The sequence below is a fragment of the Globicephala melas genome, chromosome 1 (genome assembly GCF_963455315.2).
Source record: "Globicephala melas chromosome 1, mGloMel1.2, whole genome shotgun sequence".
Taxonomy (NCBI): Eukaryota; Metazoa; Chordata; class Mammalia; order Artiodactyla; family Delphinidae; genus Globicephala; species Globicephala melas.
In genome coordinates, this window is record NC_083314.1 from 121896135 (window position 1) to 121919588 (window position 23454).

Consider the following 23454-nt stretch of genomic DNA (forward strand, 5'->3'; position numbering starts at 1 on the left):
ATAACCATGTCTAAAGGAGACCCCCCAACCAGGCCAACACAACCCATTTTGGGCGACAAAGTATCCTCTGATCTGCCACAACGCAAATGACCTCCCTAGAGTGAGCCCTGATTTCCAGCCCAACTCCAAACAGCATCAGTTCCCGCTGATGGCTCTCATTAGTTGGTTTGCTCCCAGTGACCTTTCTCCAAGGGTCAACCGTCAACTCTGTATTTCTAGTTTTTGTCCTGGGCAAACCTGGAAAAGCTAGAACTTCCTGAGCTTTGTGACCTGGATAAGCTAGCTTATCTATAATGAAGCAGAAACAGTTTTCGTAGAGAAATACTCCTGTGGAGATGCATTTTGCTCACATAAGGGATGATCATATAACACGGTTAATGACTGGAAATGAGCTAAAGGCAGAAAATTATGAAAGATTATAAAAATAGTTATTAAAATGGGTTACTTGGATGGGCTCAGAGTGAAGAGGGAGAGGAGACGTGGGAAGAGAAACAAGAGAGACTAAACACTAAACAATATCCATAGTTACAATTGTATACGGATGCATACACTGAACCATGTATTGATGTATACGTAGTATGTGACAATGCCCCGAGGTTTCAGCAGCATATATAACATAGTCAATAACATATATATGGACGTATAAACATTCCTTGTCTCCACCCTTTCAATACATATATATATAACATATATTCAATAATATATATGAAGTATATATGAACATATAGTTATTACTTGTCTCTACCCACCCCCTAAAAATGCCATTTCTGAAATTTATTACAGAAGTCAGCTACAGCAGCAACAACAAAAAGGACAATAAGACTTGAAGTTTTGTGCTGACCTTTTTTTTTTTAGGTAAAGAATAATGTAATAATATATCAACAAATAAATGAACTGGAGAAATAAGCTTACAATAAATCATACAAAATGTCCTCCAGACAAGTCTAAAATAGTAGAGCTAAACCAGTGTACAGAAACGTCTCCTAAATTCTCATTATATTACCACAAGACTGACAGTAACTACTACTTCATTGTCATTCTTTTCTATTCTTCTCCATAATCATATATTGAACAAAGCCCCAAACAGATAGCATTAGAACTGCGTTACACACGCCAGCATCTGCAAACCCCGTAATATTCCTCACGTCTAGCCTTAGACACCAATACCATAAATATAGACTCCATTTCTCAAACGACGATTTAGCTCATAGGAAAATAAGTGGCAAGTCAAAATTCAAATGACTGAAGTTGTTTTAGGTAATTCATAGGTTGTAAAAGGTAATGAGAAGCAAAAAAAAAAAAAAATTATGAGGGTATTACAACTCTCCCATTAAAATAAAAATCTATGTTATAACTTTATGCTCTTCAAATACCATACCAGACTAAAGCATCAAGCAATATATAAAGTGTTCTGCTCCTAAAAAATTACTTTGTTTACGTGGAGTGATACCCTTACTTATTAATTTTCAGAAATACTTGTCCAGCCTTCTTTTTAAACCAGAATCATCCCCAATGTTTAAAAATAAACATGACCATCGAAGTTTATTTTTAATCAGCAATTCATCTGAATAATTAAAGTGAGAATCACTGCTGAAAAGGCCAGAGGACATTATACCTACACATACACACACACAAACATACACACGCACACTTCAAGTGCCACAGTGTAAACTGAAAGCAGAGAGCTAATCACATCTCTAAAAAGAAAAGAAACTCCTTTGAAGTCATCATTATGAAGCTTTATGAATAGCACTAAAGGATTTAGCACATTTATGAGCAATGATCTGCAACAAGACTCAATCAGCCGGATACTAGTTTCATGCTACAGAAGAGGCTATGTCTAGACTCATTCGCAGAAATTGCCATGCTGTTACTCTTTTATTCTCATTTCAGTGTGTCTGCTCAGTACACAGAGGGCATTCTGCATCAGGGTGCTGAGTGGACAAATGATTGCCAATAATCAAATGGCATGATTTATCTTTTGAAAAACCTTGGAGCAATTCTAAGGAACACGAAGGTTAGTGCTAAGCACTGCTTACATAGTGAAAATGCTTATTCCATTTGAATCTTCAAACCCAGGCTACAGAGAAAACAAATAGGCAGAGTGAGTTTGATCCTGGACTCTCAAATTTCTATCAGTAGGATCTGCAAATAACACAGGGTGATACTTGGCCACATAAGAGAGATTCAGCAACCCTCGCAGGTATGAGACACAAGCATTCTGATTCGAATTTCTGGGTGTTCGTGTCCTGTCGTAACATTAAAATAATCATGCAAATCTGCCTCCCAGCTGGTCTCTGATTTGCATTCATTTTTTTCCATTTGAAATGATTTATACATACTTATACGAAATTCTAATCTGAACATTCAATCTTGGAAGAACAGACATTTACAGTATTTAAACTAAATTTACAATATTAATAGCTAGTAATTATTAACATTTTAAGCGTGTGGATGACACCAAACCTGGTTAATAAGCAAACTACCTGCATACATGTTTTTCACAGGATGGAGCACTAACCATATTTTTTTGGCTAATGTAGAAAAGAGTTGGTTACCATGGATATTACCTCCTCAACACACGAATGATAAAAGCACTTAAAATACTGCATATTGACTAAATATAAGGGGACACAGAATGAACCCTATATAATTAAAAACCCTTCACAGACCCTGTGTAATTGAAAAAGTTGAACATTCTCCATTCTGTAGTTGCATTTAATTTTAATAACTTGCTTAAGAACAGCTGGAAAACTTATTCTGTGGAAGTCCTTACCTACACAAAGATCATTCAAGCAAAAGCCCAGGAACCATCAGGAGGTAGCCCACACTCTTCTAGGAGAAGTGGAATAGAAGCAACCAACACTATCCTATGGGACTGGAGCCACGTCCTGGATCCCACTTTCATTGAAATCCAACCACACACCTGAATAAATTCAGTCTTTTAAATCAAACCTCAATCAACACTAACAACAATAACAGTAGCTATTATATTTTTAGTGCAAACTTGATCTGACACTTTTGTTGGGAAACTTAAGCATGAGTTCTATTCTGCAAAAGAACCCCATGTTTCTGCAAAACAAAGGCCCTGCCCTCACAGGGCTTGTATTTACTACCACTTGACAAACAAAATAAACAAACATAATGTCAGGTGATGAAATGTGCTATGAAGAAAAACAAAGCAGGGGGTTCCATTTTTATATAAGCTGGTCCAGAATTGACTCTCTAATAAGGCAAAAATTAAGTAGACTTGAAGGAAAGTGAGGGAACCGTACAAATATTTCAGTTAAAAACGCTTCAGGCAGAGGAAACAAGGGCAGTGACCCAGAGGCAGGAATGTGCTTGGCCAAATGAGAAACAGCAAGGAGGAAATTATGGCTAGAGCAGAGTGATCAAAGGACAAATAAGTCCTTCGATGAGGTGAGAGAAACTGAGTTGGGAAAACCGCATCATGGAGGGTCTCGGAGGACACTATAAAGTCTTTGGCTCTGACTCTGAGAGGGAAGACTTCTGAGCAAAGAAGAGAGGGCCTAAGTAATATGTGCAAGGATCACTATGATTGCTGCGTTGGGAAAAGACTCTAGGAACACGGGCAGAAGCTGTGAGATCAGTTAGGAGACTGTGGCAATAATCCAGACAACGGGTGATGGTGGTTTGGACCAAATGTTAACAATAGAGATGGTGAATTTGCAACAGCCAAGACATGGAAGCAACCTAAGTGTCCATCAACAGAAAAATGGATAAAGAAGATGTGGTGTGTATATATATACATATGTATATAAAAAAATTGGGGCTTCCCTGGTGGCACAGTGGTTGAGAGTCCACCTGCCGATGCAGGGGACGCAGGTTCGTGCCCCGGTCCGGGAAGATCCCACATGCCGCGGAGCGGCTGGGCCCATGAGCCATGGCCGCTGAGCCTGCGCGTCCAGAGCCTGTGCTCCGCAACGGGAGAGGCCACTGTGCTCTGCAACAGTGAGAGGCCCGCGTACCGCAAAAAAAAAAAAAAAAAAAAAAAAGCGGCAACATGGATGGACCTAGAGATCATTTTACTAAGTGAAGTAAGTCAGACAGAGAAAGACAAATATCATATGATATCACTTATATGTGGAATCTAAGATATGATACAGATGAACTTATTTACAAAACAGAAACTGACTCACAGACATAGAAAACAAACTTCCGGTTACCAAAGGGGAAAGATGGGGGAAGGGATAAATTAGGAGGTTGGGATTAACAAATACACACTACTATATATAAAATAGATAATCAACAAGGACCTACTGTATAGCACAGGGAACTCTACTCAATGCTCTGTAATAACCTAAATGGGAAAAGAATCTGAAAAACAATAGATATATGTATATGTATAACTGAATCACTTTGCTGTATAACTGAAACTAACACAACACTGTAAATCAACTATATTCCAATATAAAATAAAAAATAAAAAAACTATAGAGATAGAATAAATGGCTTCTGGATATATTTGAAAGAATTCACTATTTACGTGTGGGGTGTAAAAGACAGAAAGGAGTTAGGATGACTCCAAGGATTTTTTTTTTTTTTGCAGTACGCGGGCCTCTCACTGTTGTGGCCTCTCCCGTCGCGGAGCACAGGCTCCGGACGCGCAGGCTCAGCGGCCATGGCTCATGGGCCCAGCCGCTCTGCGGCATGTGGGATCTTCCCGGACCGGGGCACGAACCCGTGTCCCCTGCATCAGCAGGCGGACTCTCTACCACTGCGCCACCAGGGAAGCCCGACTCCAAGGATTTTGCCCTTAGCAAATGGAAAGGCATTGGGCCATTTACTGAAAAGAAGCCTACAGAAAATCTATCAGCCTTCAAAGTCCATGCTCTCTTGAAATCATCATGCCGTTTCACAAAGTGCACCATCTATCAAAATGAGTTTGGAATTCAATTCAGACCCACCTTGAGTGTCCAGTCCTGTCCACCAGGCTGCCCCTGCCTACATGGAAAGTGGAGGTTCTGGTACTACGGGGAAGCAGACAGGTGTCATGCTGAAGGCTCACTTGTGAGCGCACTGAGCCAAGGCAGAAAACGGACAGGACCCAGGAGAGATAGCGGAAAGGGCAAAACAAGAGCATGTGCATGTAGAGTTGACACACAGGGATGAAGCAGCCGAGAGAGGCTGAAGGTGGCAGCAGCAGACAGGGAGGAAGGAAATGACAGCACACAGGCCAATGCATGAGGATTAAATCTCCCTTGCTCAGACCTTGGAAAGGAAGACAGGTCTCCTGCCTCCAATTCAGCCAGCACAGTTCTGCTTTGGACTGATTTACATGTTCCTCTTCCTCAGATATTTGAACAAAGGGTTCCAAAGCTTATTCTCCCTCTTTCTCTGTGTCAATTTCCCTCTGTCCTACCACCCTCTCTCGTTTTAATTAAAACTATTGACCTTGACCAGTAGTTTTCAAACCATGCTGTGTACCAAAAATCTTTTGGAAATACAGACTCCTAGGTCTACATCCAAAACACTGAATTGGAATCTACAGGGAGGAAAGGCATTCAGTCAGGCTTGGGAAGCCCTTCCCCCACCCCTCCATGGGTTCTCAATAAACATCAAGGACAGTTACAACTTACAACTTGAACACATTCTTGTTTCCTTTCTCTCCATACCATTAGGGCCCCTGAGATGGTCCAGCACCTGCTGATTTTTTTTTTTTTTTTTTGAGGAATCAGAGGCAGAATACTCTACCAAGAAATTACTCATGCCTCTGGGTCTAGAGAAGTCCTATTACATCCACCTCTAAAGTGCAATACAAGACCTTTCTTTTAAAAATGACTTTCTCTAGTGGGGAGGCCAATTATTTTTCTGCTTCTTTACATTTTTTGTTCTCCTGTGTAGTTACTTTGGATACTTTAATTAATGTTTAATCTTCCTGCACTTGTGCCTTAAGGAGAGCCCCTCTGAAGGGCACAGAGTTCAAAATCATGGCCTCATAACACTCTGCAGGTTTAACATTAAATAATCATGACAATTCAGACCAAAGACCAAAAACCCACTCAGACTGCCAGGAACACGGGGTCAGCATGCAGGCCTTCTTTGCCAAATCTGTGATTTTGTTTCTATTCTCGTCCTGTTACACTGGTACATAGATGACTCTTCCTGCTTCCTCCTTTCCAGGGAGGGGCTGTATTCTGCGAGAAAAGTGCTCCGTCACTCAAGGCTGATGACAGCAATGGAGCAACACTGTGATAGAAATGATTACTGAAGGCCCATTAGGAGATGCCAACAGAGACTCTATATTAACCATCATTCCCCCTGTACGCAGAGACCTGAAAGAAAAAGGAGAGAAGACTTTCAGCTGCTATGGTATCTTAGAGAATCATCTGACAGCTTATTTATTGAATGCATTTTAATATTAATTCTCCTCTGCGCCATAGCTGACCTTCAAAAGAATTTACTGAATCTCAAGAACGCAAAAGCACAATGGCCGAGGGAAAGCATGGATGGGAAGAAAGCTGTACTTCAACTCTTTTTCTCCTGTGCGGTTACATACAAAATTGGTTACGATTAAATACTACGTTAGGTGGCTGATCTTTTAATATAGAGCCTAAAACACTGATAAATTAGAACCCAGTTAATTGGGATCCAACTTATTTTTCTCTCTGCTCATTTAGGACAGAAATGCAAATCACAGGAATGCACAACAATATAAAGGAGTTTTAAGCTCCTTCTCAAACATGTCCTAGATCCAAAACACATTCTGCCTCTCCAGTCCTATAAAATGAGGGCTGCATGCATAATGACGACCCTCAAACAGCCAGTACACACACAGTTAAATTTAATCTCCTACATTTACTAAATCAAAATGTGGACTGAAAAGCTCTCCAAAAGGAAACTTCCATTTAACTCTTTCTTAAAATTTTGTTTAAAAACACATAACATAAAATATGCCACCTCAACCATTGTTAAGTACACAGTTCAGTGATATTAAACACATTCACACTGTTATGCAAACATCACCACCATCCATCTCTTTTCATCTTGCACAACTGAACCTCTGTCCTCATTAAACAATAACTCCCTACCTTCCTCTGTTTAACTCAATCAAAAAATTCTACTGAACAGAATTCCCCATTCTTTAAATACTCTGAATGATGTTTCATTCTTATATAGGGTAAAATTAGGACCAACTTTTTTATGAATCAACTTATATTTTAAGCCCAGTTTATACGTTATGCTCAGGAAAGAACTGTTATTTTGTTCCAGAAAGTCATGTTTAATCTCCAAGCATCTACATACCAAAGCTGGTGGGTGTTATGAATGTTTATGTCCTTCAAAATTTCATGCATTGAAATCTAACCTAATCCCTATTCTGATGGTGGTGCCCTCATGAACTGGATTAGTGCCCTTGTAAAAAGATGCCAAAGAGCAAGGTTGTCCTCTTTCTGCCATGTGAGGATACAATGAGAAGTCAGCAGTCTGTAAATTGGAAGAGGGCTCTTACCAGAATGTGACATCAGAACCCTGATCTCAGACTTCCGGCCTCCAGAACTGTGAGAAATAAATTTCTTTTTTTTTTTTAAATAAATTTATTTATTTATTTATTTTATTTTTAGCTGTGTTGGGTCTTCATTTCTGGCGAGGGCTTTCTCCAGCTGTGGTGAGTGGGGGCCACTCTTCATTGCAGTGCATGGGCCTCTCACTGTCACGGCCTCTCCCATTGCGAAGCACAGGCTCCAGATGCACAGGCTCAGTAGTTGTGGCTCACGGGCTTCGTTGCTCCGCAGTATGTGGGATCTTCCCAGACCAGGGCTCAAACCCGTGTCCCCTGCATTAGCAGGCAGATTCTTAACCACTGTGCCACCAGGGAAGCCCAGAAATAAATTTCTGTTGTTTATAAGTCACACAGTCTATGGTAGTTTGTTATGGCAGCCTCAACAGACTAAGACAATGGGTGACCAATCACTACAGTTAGCCTAATTTGAATCAGAAGCCACAGATATCTTTCTTTACGCTCTCTGAATCTGTTTATACCATTAATTAGGATTAGGGACGCTTTCACAAAAATCTGGGTGATGACTATTCATAAAACCACATTTTAACCTTTTTAAAGCACTAGGAAAAATGACTATCTAGGACTCCAGTGAAGAAACAGTGCTTGTGACCTCCCAGAAATGAGCATCCTGTAAGTCAAACCAAGCCTTCTGGGCACAATGCAGAGCAGGTACGATACTGAGACCAGCTTGGTGGCCTTTCCACCCTAATGGGAACACCTAATAATGGTGTTATTTGCCATGTAGCAGCAAGGCTGCAAGAGGTGTAGGCACCCTCTGGAGCATTTGCAGCCCCAGCATAAGATGAAGCTCTGTGTCAGTCTTTCTTGGTTCTGAGTCATTAGTTCTAGGGTGGGAAGGCATTAGAAAACCTTTCAAGCCACAAACCACACATCTTAGGGAAATGGCTAATTAGAATTCACCCTAAACTGCAATAGAATTAACAGACATTAAATAATCATTATTTATAATTGGGGAATCAAGTTACCCAAGAGAAAAAAAGGCAAAGCTTAGATTGCCTTGGTTAATGTTTAAATTGGAAAAATAAAAGGATAAGTAGTTTCCCAAATGACCAATAACTTATGTTCCCAAAGTTAGTAACGTAGGAAGTATTTTTTCTGGAGAAGCAATGTGATTGGGATCTTCGTTTTTAAAAGATCACACAAAAATTATTTCATGCACATTAGAAACAAAGTATAGGACAAACAGTCTGTCCCGAGCTCTGGAACAGTGGCCAAGGGGTAATGTGGCTAACAGGGGGGAAAGAAATTTTCTTCCTTCTTTTCGTGGCATAGACCTAAGGAGAATATTTTTAAGGAAAAAAAAAAGTCTTTGACTTCTCTCTTTCTTCTTCTCTGTACTTCTTTCTCATCTTCTGGTACTTCTTTTACAGGGACCATGATATTCTCAAACTACCTTAATTTCACTGCTTTCCCAACTGGGTCCCCATCCTGGCCAGGCCAACGCCAAAGGCCTGTGCCTCAGAGCAGCTGAACCCAAGGGATTCAAAGCAAATGAATCAAACCAAGATATGGATGAAATAAGACTTCATGTTTTCTGTTTTGCTCTCAAGTAATAGCTTTGCAATATTTACCATCAAAAAGTCAAAAAAAACAAATAAAACATGAAAATACAGTTGATGCTTGAACCACATGGGTTTAAACTGCATGGGTCCACTTATACGTGGATTGTTTCTTTTTTTTTTTTTTTGGTGGATTGTTTTTTGATAGTAAATACTGCTGTACTACATGATCCACAGTTGGCTGAATCTCCTGATGTGAAACTGAGGATACAGAGGGCCGACTATAAATTATACATGGATTTTCAACTGCTTGGAGGGTCAGTGCCCCTAACCCCCATGTTGTTCAAGGGTCAACTGTATAGTCTCACCTGACATTAAAAATAATGAGATTATCTGGTGTGAGAGGCTATGGAAAAATAAGAACACCCAAAAAACAGTGTAAACTGTTTACAGCCTCTCTGGAGGGCACTTTGGTTATACATGTCCAAAGTCTTTTTTTCTTTAAGTATAATGTTGACCCAGCAAAAACACCACTAAAAACTATAAGTAAGTCCCCTACATTCAAACCTTCAACTTCAGAGCTTTCAAAGATGTGAATGTGGAGCTTACTAATGAAGACCTGATGGGATTGGAGACCCAGAGATAGGACAAAGAGAGACAGAGCAAGAAGTTACTGAAGAACCGAAGAGATTCACAATGCAAGAAATGGCAAGGGATTTTCTTTACTTGAGAAGGCACTGTTAGTTTTTAAGGCACAGGAATGGTGCCTTAGAACATAGAACGGTACACGAAGGCTGCAGCAGCCATTCAGAATGCAGTCCAGTGCTACCGTGTCATCTATGACGAGAAAAAAAGAGCTACTGCCCAGACATCATTGGATCATTTTTTCAAGACAGTATGTAGAATTGAATCCAGCAAGGAACCAGAACCTGTGCCATCAACGTCAGGCATGAGTGAAATGGCAGCTTGCCCTCCATCTCCTATTGCTGACGATCCTTCAGCTCTACCATCTCCCACCTCCTCTCCCTCCTCCAGTCAGTAACTCTTCATGCCTGTTCACTCGATGGCAGCCCCTGTATACCAGCTGTTGTACTGTACTACTGTACTTTTCAAGGTACTGTACTATAAGATTAAAAATGTTTTATTTATTTTTTGTTTGTGTTTGTTTTTTATGTTTTATTTGTGTGAAAAATATTATAAACCTATTACAGTACAGTACTATATAACCAGTTGTGTTAGTTGGGTACCTAGGCTAACTTTGTTGGACTTACCGAACAAATCAGACTTACGAACGTGCTCTCAGAACGGAACTCGTTTGTATGTAGGGGACTTACTGTACATGGATACCATTAAGTAGCACATCACAGAAACATATTTATTGATATGAAAAAAATCTTCATGACCTATTGCTAAGTTAAAGAAATGGGCAGACTACAAACATATAAATGTATGTTTTATAATACATATAAATATATGTATTAAATTATATGTAAATATAAATTTAATATAAATTTGTATATTAACATTGTAAATTAAGCTAGCTTATACAGATATACATATATAATAAAATTATACAATATATATAAATTTACTTATATAAAATTTATCATACACACAAAATTTATATATGATCCATATAATTACATAATTTTATTATATATGTATGTATACAAAAATAAATAAAATATTAGAAAGACATTCACAAAAATGTAAACAGTGGTTAGCTCCGGTTTTTTTCCTTTGTGCTTGTTTACGATTTTTAGGATATCTGCTAATGATAAAATTAATTAGAACATTCTGTAATTACTTAGGGAGAGTTATTTTTTTAATTTAGTGCAGAACACTAAAAACGACAATAATATCAATAGCTCCACTAGAGAAATGCCAACATAAGGTAAGAGGTAGAATCTATCAGAGAGTTTGTAAGTAGGAGATTATAGACTATCTCTATATAATATTATTATTTGGGATAACACTGTCCCCAGAACACACACACAATAGCCTCAGCAAATACCTGCTGGGTTAAGAACAAACAGAAGAAATACTTAGTCCTTAAAAATACACAGTTCTACCTCTACACTTTTCTCAAAATATCTGGCTGTTTCTTCCACTGTAATAAGCAATACTGTACATCCTGATGCTTTAGAATACTTGAAATCATGTTAATTATTCCTGTGGAATGTTTAAAAATTCATATTATTTACTCCTGAGAGACCATGACAACATCTTTCCAGATTGCACCAGACTATTCTTATGTGAATCAAGGGTTTTAATCTCTAGGATGCAACAGCAATGCTTTGGGCTTGGATCAATGAAAGGAAATGAGCTACTGTGGTTTGTGGCCTTTCACCAGACCCCCCAGTACTTATTCACAGTGCTGAGTGTATCAAAACTACATGCGTAAATTAAACTAGCTTGTCGGATACAAAAACAAAGCTAAACCATACGCGGAGCAAAACACACCCATGGCTTTTTCTCAGCACCACAGATCTCTCTTCCGCGTCAACTCCCTGACGGGCAGAGAGACAGGCCAGTAATGAACCAGCCTTTACAGAATCCAAGGCTTTACAGAATCCATTATTTGAAATAATTTCCTTTTAAAACATTTTGTCCCCTCTCTAAAGCAACACAGTTTATTACTACTTTTTGCATTTTTTTTTAAGTCTTGGACATTTTTTAAATGCCCACTTTCTTCAATCAAATGTATTTTTTCATTCTGATTCCATCAACTCAGCCTTGTAATTGACTAACATCATCCTTTCTTTTCTCCTTCCTAATGTGTTTATTTATGCCTATTCAATACAAGGTGGTACCCAACTCCAACAGTCTCCTTTCCTTGGCTGGGGCCCTACTGGCATTCCCCTCCTGCCCTAGAGAGTGACTGGTCTGATCTGTGAGGCTCCTGTGTTGTCTGCTCCTCCCTTCTCTCCTTGGAGGGAGTGCCCACAGAGCACCCAGATCTCCGTTGTTCCTCCACACCTTCCCTATCGGGGTACCTGTGATTGCACAGGATAATTCTGGGTGCAGTAGCCGGGAGCCCAGTTACCCATAGATGCAAGCTACACACTCCAACCTAGAACTAGTGACGTTTTGGTTCTCCCTCTGCCAGTTCTTTCATCTTATTTCTCGGTCAGTTCAGAACCTGGGCAGGAGAGACAGCTTCTCAAAGACGCCAACATCTTGAGCATTTTGCCATGAACCTTAACAATATTAAAATTGGCAAAATACACTGGGAGGCATTAAGGCTAAGGGTGGGTGGCTCTGAGCTCTGGCATGCTTTACTAAGCATGGGCCGTAACGGCTTTTAACTTTGGCAGTTTGCAAAGTTTGTACCGGGTCGTGGGTCTGGTTTTATAGTCTGCAGCTACCTTCAAACTGCTGTGGAAGTATCAGGTAAATATCAGATGCACTGTGTACCTCAACTTGAATTTTCACAACGATCTTAAAAAAGCAAAAGTTACTGTATTTCATCAAATCTTAAAATGCTCTGAATGTAAGACACCCCATTATTTTAGCCACCACCAAGAAAGAAAAGAATACTGCCAATACTATAACATGTCATTCATTGTAAGACACATGTAAGTTTTAAATACATTAAAATGTGAAGAAAAAAGTGAGTCTTAAAATCAATGAACTATTTAATATTATCCTCATTTTTTATTCAAGGAACAAGACCCCCTTCAAAACATACACACGTTCTCTTACCTCTGAGTTTAAACACACGCTAGTCCCCCTACCGGGAACAGCCTTTCTCTGGCTCTGGACCTAGTCACCTGCCCTTTATCCTTCACATCAACCTTCAGTGAAGTCTTATGTGATTCCCAGGCCCGGCTGGGTCCCCCTATAAGTTCTCTCACAGCACTTATTCTTCTTTTCAATACTTTGAAGCCCTGGAATTATTTCTAATTATTTACTTCCACATTTATAACTGTATATAGTCACACCCTGTTAGGCCTGGCTGTTCCGTGATGGCAGGGACTGTCCAGTTTGCCTACCACTCTACTTCCAGGGCTTATAACACATAACAGAAGCTCAGTACGTTGACTCATGGGTATCTTGACAAAGCACTCACAAGCCTTACCTCTTTTAATCCTCACTACGCCACTGGAAGGTAGGTGCCATTATTTCCCCCGTTTTATCAAGTGAAGAAACTGAGGCTTGAAGAAGTAAATTAATTTAACCATGTCTCACAACAGAGAATTCAAACTCCAGCCAGATGTGCCCGACGCCAAAGCCAGGTCATTAACCATTAGGCCATACCCAGCTCCAGCTCGCAAGCAGAAGGCATGGAGGCAGGAATAAAATGGCATGTTGTGGTACAGAGAGACATCGAGATACAATGGATAATGCATGTGCATCAGATTCAAGTTAAACTCTTATCGAGGACCTGCCAATTGCCTGAAAGTGGGCTGAGCACCTCTGATATGAGTCATTTATTCTCACAATCATACCATGGATTTGGACTTATTATCTCTACACTACAGTAAAGAAAGAGACTCAGAGAAGCTAAGTAACATGCCCACTCACACAGCTGGTGAGCAGCAAAGCCAAGGTGATGAGCTGTAAGTCTGGACAATGGATTTCAGAGGATTCTGGAGCACGCTTTCTGAAGATCTCTTTTTTTTTCTTGGTCCTATTCCCCAAGCTAAGTGCTGACTGTCTTTGGCCAATTGACATTGACAAATGTCCCTTTCTAACAACTTTTTCTGACCAACTCTGATCTTCACTTGAGGGTTTATGAGGAAAGCCTGATAATATTTAACTGAAACAGTAACAGGCACCACTATGATTAAATAGCATTTAGACAAGGCAAACCAATAGAAATGCACAGACTCAGCATTAGGCACTATGTTAAACTGGCATCTGTACAGACTGTGTCCAAATCAAGGGGTGGCCTTTCAAGGCAAATTATGTGGCTCATTGCTCGGGCAAGCCAGAGTTGGAATAGCCAAATTACAGTTCAGCTCCTCAGTAAAACTGAATTTGACACCTCTTTCCTCAGGAGATTGGGAATCATCTTCCCAACATGTACGTTAGAACATCAGTGTCAGCCCATCTGCTATCTAAATTTAGATCTCAATACAGTATGTAAAGCATCTTTCTGCTGTGGTCATTAGCAGAGAAAAAACCTCCAAAGGTCCCATCATTAAATGAAGACCCACGGCATCTATTCCATCCTCTAAGGAACCTGTCATTTCTTCTGCTGCTTTTAGTGAAGGACTGAGGGGAGGGGACTGGGAAGCAAGCAGAGAAGCAGCGTGACACAGGGTCAGGAGACCCAGATGCCGGCCCCACTCTGCCGTACACTAGCTCTGTGACCTTAGTCAAATAGAAAAATCTCAGGGTCACCAAGAATCTTTAAGGTCCATTAGTTCAGACACGTTACTGATGTTTGAATCCCTTTAATAACATCACTGCTAAGTGTTGATTCGGTTTATGCTTTACACTCAAGTGATAGAGAAATCATTACTTGCATTCCCTCTCCAGCGTTCTATAATGTCTGAGAACCTGGAGAAGGCATCGTAACCCAAGTCTTGAAGGTTGGAGAGAACCTGAGGTCTGAAGGGCAACTAGCTCTTAACAATACTGGAGAGCAGGAAGAGGTCACAAGCCCATCTCTACAGAAAGTTATTAATTATTAATCAAGGTTAAGTGATCATGTAACAATTCCAAAAAATAAAAAGCAAAAGAGGAGTCCTTGACATAAGTGGCTTGCCTGTAGAATAAAAAGAAAACTCTTAAAACGCTGAAACCATGTTTTCCACATTAAAGGTTTGATCGTAGAGAGAAAAAGATATTTAAAGTATAACACCTACTTATAATAAATATAATAAATTGATCATATAGCAAGCTCCTCTAATTGTGGTTGTGGACTGGTGAAGGTCTACAAATTGTTATCAGGCTACAAGGAGACAGGAGTTTGCTCTAGAATGTAAATCAACTCTGTCACGAAGCGAGCTTACTGTTTGCTTCAGTCAACGTGTGTGTGGGGGGGTGTGCATGCCACGACTTTCTCAATGAAGGAAGCAGTGCATTGATTTACATTCTGGTGCAAGTCCCTTATCTTGGTTCAAACAGTGACAAACAGTTCCCAGACTGGCTACTTCATGGAGTACTGTCGGAGACTAATAAGGTAGCATTTCCCAATGGGACTCTGATGAACCTGTAGCATCTCTTCCTTCACTCTGTGAAGTACAACTTCCCCAAACCACCAAAAGCAGGAACGTCTGTTGTCTTATCAGAAGCTGATGCACTGTCTTATCTAGACTATGGTAGAGCCTTCCAGCAGGTCCCCCTACCTTCAAACTATTCTGACACACGTTCAAGCCAGCCTCCACACTGCTACCACAGGAAGTGTTTTGAAACATATCTAGACAATTACTCCCCTGCTTAAATTCTTTTGAGAGCTCCCCAATGCCTACTGCATTAGCTTTAACCTTTTGAGTTTAATCACCAGCCATTCCCTTCTACCCCTTGACCTCCGCAATTATTAGTCATTTTCTGAACACATTACATACTTTCATCCACCTGTGCTTTAACTCATATTGTCTCCTCTACTTGAAATACTCTTTCCCTTCTAATCCACCTATAAACTCCTACTCATCCTTTAATAGCCAGTTCAAATAATGCCTCCTCTGAAAGTCTCAACAACCATCCCAGAAAGAACTATGTATTCAGACCCTCTGTGGGTGTGAGGGGGGGAGGGTAGTTCAGTGCCATAAATAACAGGGCAGGCTCTGGGACCTGTCTCCACAACACCTATCTGCATAACTTTGGGCAAGTTACTTAACATCTCCTGCCTCAGTTTCCCCATCCGTAAAACAGGAACAATGACATAGGGTGGATGTGAAGATTAAGTTAACTAACTCATGTAAAGCATTTAGCACAGTGCCTCACATATAGTAAGTATTCCTATAAATTACTGAGTCAGGCCAGTTAACTTCTCTAGCCCAGGAATTTGAAACCCAGTGACAGGGGCTCTTGGTGTTGAGGCACCTTTATGCACCTTTATATAGTCTGGAGAGCCGGTCCATCAATGTCTGCTGCTGCAGTTTCTGGGGTTGCCCCTGGTCCCTACCCAGCCCGGGCTGGATGCTTAAGGGACTGATTCATTCTTTGAGTAACTCCAGTATCTTTTAAAAAATTTATTTTCTTCTTCTTCTTCCCCTCCCCCTCCTCCCCCTGCTCCCCCTCTAATCCTCTCCCCCTCCTTCTTATCCTTTTTATCCTTCTTTTTTTTATTTTTTAAAACTTAAGCCAGGGGGCTTCCCTGGTGGCGCAGTGGTTAAGAATCTGCTTGCCAATGCAGGGGACACGTGTTCAAGCCCTGGTCCGGGAGGATCCCACATGCTGCAGAGCAACTAAGCCTGTGCACCACAACTACTGAGCCCGCGTGCCGAGAGCCTGCGAGCCACAACTACTGAGCCCACGCGCCGCGCCTACTGAAGCCCGCGCACTCTAGAGCCTGTGCTCGGCAACAAGAGAAGCCCACACACCGCAACGAAGAGTAGCCCCCGCTCGCGGCAACTAGAGCAAGCCAGCACACAGCAATGAGAACCCAACGCAGCCAAAAATAATAAATAAATAAAAATAAATAAATTTATTTTAAAAAAAGGTACACCACAAGATTTGGATTAAAAATGTACATTAAAAAAAAAAAAAAAAACTTAAGCCAGGAAGAATCAACCTCTCTCTTGCTTACAGGTACCTTAGTTAGTGCAGGGATAACAGTAGCTATCATATTGCTTACAAGGATTAAAAATGATAATGTACAAAGCACTTAGAGCAGTGCCTGTCAGTGAGTAAGTACCTGGTAATTAGTAGCTTTCACTATTATCTAATGATAGCTCTTGGTATTTACCTAGTGTTTTATCATGTAAACTACACACTCCTGTGTTGCTTGCTTATTCTCCTTAACAAATGGGTAGAAACGGTAGCCACAGTTTATGGATGAGGAAATGGTGATGTTTAGGAGTATGCCCAAGATCATGAAGGTGGCAAGTGGCTGAGCTGGGAACCCTACCAAGGTGTCAACCTAAGTCTCTGAAACTAAAGCAAGAACTCTGAGACTCCCCACTATGCTGCCTGTTTCCCAAGACAATGGGTTCAGGAAATCCCCTCTAAGTATTCTCATTAAGGTGTCAAAAATAAACAAGGATCCCTTCTTTATTACCTTCAGAGGTCACCTGGTGGGTGGATGTGAGCCAGCGACTGCAGCCACACTGCCGAGGCTTGGGTCCTGCCTCCCCCACTTATTTGCTATGTGACTTTGAACAGGCCACTTAGCCTCTTTGGGCCTCTTAGTGGGTTACTGTGAGGACTAAATGAGTTAATATATGTAAAGGACTTAAAACCATGCCTGGACCGAAAGACCTATAAGAGCAAACACAATACTGAAGAACAAAAAAATTAGAGGAATCACACCAAATGATTTCAAAACTTACAGTAAAGCTACAGTAATCCAAACAGCACAGTACTGGTGAAAGAACAGACACATACATCAATGGAACAGAACAGAGAGCCCAGAAGCAGATCCACACAAATAGTCAAGTGACCTTTGACAAAGGAGCAAAAATATTTCAATGGAGAAAGAATAGTCTTTTTAAGTAACGGTGCTGGAACAACTGAATATCCACATGCAAAAAAAAAAAAAAAAAAAAAAACTAAACACAGGGCTTACATGTCTCATAAAAATTAACTCAAACTGGATCACAGACCTAAATGTAAATGCAAATCTATAAAATTTTTAGAAGAGAACAAAGGAAAAAATCCAGGCTACCTTGGGTTTGGAGATGAGTTTTTAGAAGCATCACCAAAAGCATGATCTAAATTGGACATTATTAACATTAAAAACTTCTGCTCTGCAAAAGACTGTTAAAAGAATGAAAAGAGAAGCCACAGAAATTTGCAGATATTTGCAAACACATATCTGACAAGGACTTGTATCCAAAGAACTCATGAAACTCAACAGTAAGAAAGCCCAATAAAAATGGACAAAAGATCTGAGCAGAGATTTCACCAAAGAAGGTATATAGATGACAAATAAGCATATGACAAAAATGTTTTACATCGTTATTAGGAAATTACAAAATAAAGCAACAAGATACCACAGCATACCTTATAGCCATACCTATTAGAATGGCTAAAATACAAAAAAGAAAATTGACAATGCCAATTGCTGGCAAGGAAAAAGAGCAACAGGAACACTCATCCTTCACTGGCACGAATACAAAATGGCACAACCAATTTGGAAGACAGTTTGACGATTTCTTACAAAGCTAAAAATAGTCTTAGCATATAATCCAGCAATCACACTCCTTGGTACTTACCCAACTGACTTCAGAACTATGTCCACACAAAAACCTGCAAGCAAATGTTATAGCAGCTTTATTCATAGCCACCAAAACTTGGAAGCAACCAAGATGTCCTTAAATAGGTGACTGGATAAACAAATTGGAGTATATCCACACAATGAAATATTATAAAAATAAATGAGCTACCAAGCCATGAAAAGACATGAATAAATCTTAAATACATTTTGCTAAGTGAAAGAAGCCAACCTGAAAAGGCTATGTTCTGTATTATTACAATTATACGATACGATGTTCTGGAAAAAGCAAAACCACAGAGACAGTTAAAAAAATCAGTGGGGTCAGGGAATCTCAGCGTGGACAGTGCGAGGGAAAAGGTGGAGGCGATGGTGGTCGGCGGTGCCAGTGGAAGTCGCGTGTCCAGCGGGAGTGACCTGAATTGCATCCCCGAAATGGCTGACACACTGGGGGCTGTGGCCAAGCAGGGGTTTGATTTCCTCTGTATGCCTGTGTACCACCCATGTTTCAAGAGGGAGTTCACTCAGGAACCTGCTAAGAATCGGCCAGGCCCTCAGACACGATCAGACCTACTGCTGTCAGGAAGGGACTGGAATACACTAATTGTGGGGAAGCTTTCTCCATGGATTCGTCCAGACTCAAAAGTGGAGAAGATCCGCAGGCACTCTGAGGCAGCTATGTTGCAGGAGCTGAATTTTGGGGCATATTTGGGTCTTCCAGCTTTCCTGCTTCCCCTGAATCAGGACGATAACACAAACTTGGCGAGAGTTTTGACCAACCACATCCCACTGGCCACCACTCCTCCATGTTCTGGATGTGGGTGCCACTGGTGGCACCAGAGGACCTGAGAGATGTGCCAACTTCACACACAGAGGAGCGCGGTGGAGAGGAGAAGACATGGATGTGGTGGCACAACTTCCGGACCTTGTGTGATTATAGCAAGAGGATTGCGGTGGCTCCCGAAACTGCTGCTGACCTCCCATCTAATCATGTCATTGATCGTTGGCTTGGGGAAGCCCATCAAAGCAACCATTCTCCCCACCAGCATTTTCCTGACCAATAAGAAGGGATTTCCTGTTCTTTCTAAGATGCACCAGAGGCTGATCTTCCAACTCCTCAAGTTGGATGTGCAATTCATCATCACAGGCACCAACCACCACTCAGAGAAAGAGTTCTGCTCCTGCCTCCAGTACTTGGAAAACTGGAGCCAGAATCGACCTCCACCCAGTGCCTATGAACTCTTTGCCAAGGGCTATGAAGACTACCTGCAGTCCCCACTCCAGCCACTGACGGATAATCTGGAATCTCAGACATACGAAGTGTTTAAAAAGGACCCTATCAAATACTCTCGATACCAGCAGGCCATCTATAAATGTCTGTTAGACCGAGTGCCAGAGGAAGAGAAGGACACCAATGTCCAAGCGCTGACGGTGCTGGGAACAGGCCGGGGGCCCCTGGTGAACACTTCCCTGCGGGCAGCCAAGCAGGCAGACTGGAGGATAAAGCTGTACACTGTGGAGAAGAACCCAAATGCCGTGGTGACGCTGGAGAACTGGCAGCTTGAAGAATGGGGAAGACAGGTGACAGCAGTCTCATCAGACATGCGGGAATGGGTGGCTCCAGAGAGAGTGGATATGATTGTCGGTGAGCTTCTGGGGTCCTAAGCTGATAATGAGCTGTCACCGGATGATGGCGTGAGCATTCCTGGGGAGTGTACCTCCTTTCTAGCTCCCATCTTGTCCTCCACGCTGTACAGTGAGGTCCGAGCCTGTCGGGAAAAGGACCGCCACCCTGAAGCCCAGTTTGAGATGCTTTATGTGCTGTGGCTGCACAATTTCCACCAGCCATCTGCACCCCAGCCCTGTTTTACCTTCAGCCGTCCCAACAGAGATCCTATGATTGACAACAACCGCTACTGCACCTTGGCGTTTCCCGTGGAGGTGAACACAGTGCTGCATGGGTTTGCAGCCTACTTTGAGACTGTGCTTTATCAGGACATCACTCTGAGTATCTGTCCAGAGACTCACTCTCCTGAGATGTTTTCATGGTTTCCCACCCTCTTCCCCATTAAGCAGCCCATTACCGTGCGTGAAGGCCAGACCACCTGTGTGCGTTTCTGGAGATGCAGCAATTCCAAGATGGTGCGGTATGAGTGGGCTGTGACAGCACCAGTCTGTTCTGCTACTCAGAACCCCACAGGCCGCTCTAACACCATCGGCCTCTAGCCCCGCCTGCAAGTGTCTAGAGCCTTGGAAGCAGCTTCAGGTTTTGCCCCTGTAGCACCAAAGGTGCAGTACACCATGGGTTCTGATTTGCCTTGCCCATCAGAAAGGAGCATTTCAGTCCACTTTCCTGCCTTACGTCAAGATGGGCAAAGGATGAGAATTGCAGGGCTCACGCCACCGATCTGTGAAGACTTCAGGCCAAGGCATGAGGAATTCGTGTTGGATCTGCGGCTACTCCAACAGGCACTCGGCCTCAAGTGCTCTCTGGGATAGCCCTGAGAACATGTGGATTGAACAAATTTTCAGCCCTTTTCCCTGCCCATCTCTGTTCCTATTTTGATGATTTTGGGTAAGGAGGAAATACAAATAAAGTGAGGTTATGGCCTTTCCTGCTCCAAAAAAAACGAAATCAGTGGATTGGGAAAGGGTTAAATAGGTGAACTGGTGAAGCACAGAGAATTCATAGGGTGATGAAGCTATTCTCTATGACACTGTAATGGCGATACCTGCATTTCTCAAAACCCACAAAGAGTGAACTTTAATATATGTAATTTTTTTTTAAATCATGTAAAAGGTTAGGGGAATCCCAAGATGAAATTCAGAATGTGACCAAACAATCTAACTGTATTACAAATGTATGAAACAACCTCACTGAAAGGAGTGGAGAGAAAAAAAAAAAAGGTGCTCCCTAAGCAACTTTGGAAATAAGAAGTCTGTAAAACTATGGCAAAGGAAACTGTACGTAAGCAGCACTGTACTCTAGTGGATACAGTTATTTTCCATGGGGGTCTTGTCAACAATTCTGACACTGCTATACATGCATACTGGAACTGAACAATTAAGTAAATACATGGCGGATGGTGGGAGCCAAGTTTACCATACTGTTGGAGTAGGAGATCACAGATCCTCAAGGGGAGGAGGCCAGAATGGTCCACGTGGTAATGGATGAGAATTGCAGACATCAGTATGCTCATGTTTAGCTTAATACAGATATAGATGGTTACATACAGATCAATTTATAAATTAGTACACACACATTCATTTCCCTGCTCTGTCCACTGAGAGGGCCTCTAAGCAACAGCAACCCTGTAGCAACAAGAACGCTTAGTGCCCAGATCTTGGTTTTAATACCACCCTCGGAGAAACGACTGATTCTAGACCTAGGGCAGGAAATGTTAAGATGAGCCTGGAGTATCTTGTGTCAGAAAATAAGAAAGTACTCAAAAGCACAACAACCATCTCACAATGATAGAAGTAGGTCAGAGGACACAGAGCAATGGAAAGAGCTCCCAGTGGCCAAAGCTGGAACAATCTGAGCAAAAAAGAAAAGTAATATTTTATGATAACCCGAAGTATAAAATAAATCTCCATGAATATCCATACTGATGCAAATAAACAACTGAATAAAGAAATACATGGATGAGAAGAGATAAATTGCCTGGGCAGGAGAACTGCAAAGAATTTGTGTAGCTACTCTGCCCTCAAGAAGGTGAAGCGTAACTCCCCACTCCTAAGTGTGGGCTCCACACAGTGACTTTTTTCCAAGAACACAGTCTGGATACGGGGGTAGTAACTTTACAGGAAAGACACCTGCTAAACACTACTGCAGCTAGGTGACAAAGGTCAACATCAACCATGACAAATCATGTGGACAGTATGTGCCCTTGATAGGATGTGATGGGAATGGCATTTTATCTCTGAGGTCTTCCTCTCAAAATCTGTAACCCAGGGCTTCCCTGGTGGCGCAGCGGTTGAGAGTCCGCCTGCCGATGCAGGGGACGCGGGTTGGTGCCCCGGTCCGGGAGGATCCCACATGCCGCGGAGCGGCTGGGCCCGTGAGCCATGGCCTCTGAGACTGCACGTCCAGAGCCTGTGCTCCGCAACGGGAGAGGCCACGGCAGTGAGAGGCCCGCGTACCGCAAAAAAAAAAAAAAAATCTGGAACCCCACTCTAACCATGAGAAGACCTCAGACAAATTCCAACAGAGGGACATTCTACAAAATACCTGACCAGCGCTCTTCAAAACTGTCAAGGTCATCAAAAGCAAGGGAAGTCTGGGAAGTTGCCATAACCAAGGGGCTCTTAAGGAGACATGACAATTAATATGATGTGGTATCCTGAATGGAGCCCTGGAGCAGAAAAAGCACAGTGGGTCAAAACTAAAGAAACCCGAATAAAGTCCGGGCTTTAGTTAATAGTAATGTACCACCAACATTGGTCTACTAACTGTGACAAATGTGCCTACTAATTTGTTAATAATAAGGGAAACTGGGTACAGGCCATATGAGAACTCTCTGTACTGTCTTCACGGTTTTTCTGTAAATCTAAGCCTGTTCTAAAACATAAACTTATGAAAATAAACAAAAATAAACCATGTCTGGAGCATAGTAATGCTATATAGTTATTAGCTAGTAATGATGCTGGTAGTAGTAGTCATGGATCGGGGGTGGGAGGGGGGAATATTTGCTCTGTGAGTCCTTTATGCTCTTCCTGTGGAAATTTAGTTTCAAGGAGCCAGAAAGCAAGCTGTCACTGTGCTGGTCGCCAAGCAACAACCACTCCCAAAACCTATACCCCCAACAGGAATAGCACTGCCAGCAGCTCTACTGATTAACACTGGTGACATTCTAGGGGGGGAGTCACTCCTCATTCTTACAAGGAAAGGGCAAGTCATCTCGCACATCCTCCAAGGCTGACAAATTTTTTAAGAAAAGACTGATGTAAATGCAAAGATGTCCATAAAGAGATGCCTTGTAATCTGGAGGAACTTCTGACCAAGGGTCAAGGAACTGATCCCATACAGCAGCTGCCAGATGACCTGGAAACCCCAGAAGTCAGAATGGTGGTTTTTTTAAATG

General features: G+C 41.7%; 2 protein-coding genes across 12 annotated transcripts in view; one reads left to right on the forward strand and one right to left on the reverse strand.

Annotated features, from left to right (window-relative positions):
* ST6GALNAC3 (ST6 N-acetylgalactosaminide alpha-2,6-sialyltransferase 3) overlaps positions 1 to 23454 on the reverse strand; it is a 766015-nt gene that overhangs the window by 640946 nt on the left and 101615 nt on the right. The window lies entirely within an intron of this gene.
* Positions 18737 to 20596, forward strand: LOC115858279 (protein arginine N-methyltransferase 5-like). The gene is given in 3 exon segments (XM_030865974.1): positions 18737 to 19154; positions 19157 to 19386; positions 19388 to 20596. Coding segments are annotated over 3 exon segments (1854 nt in total). The 5' UTR covers positions 18737 to 18739.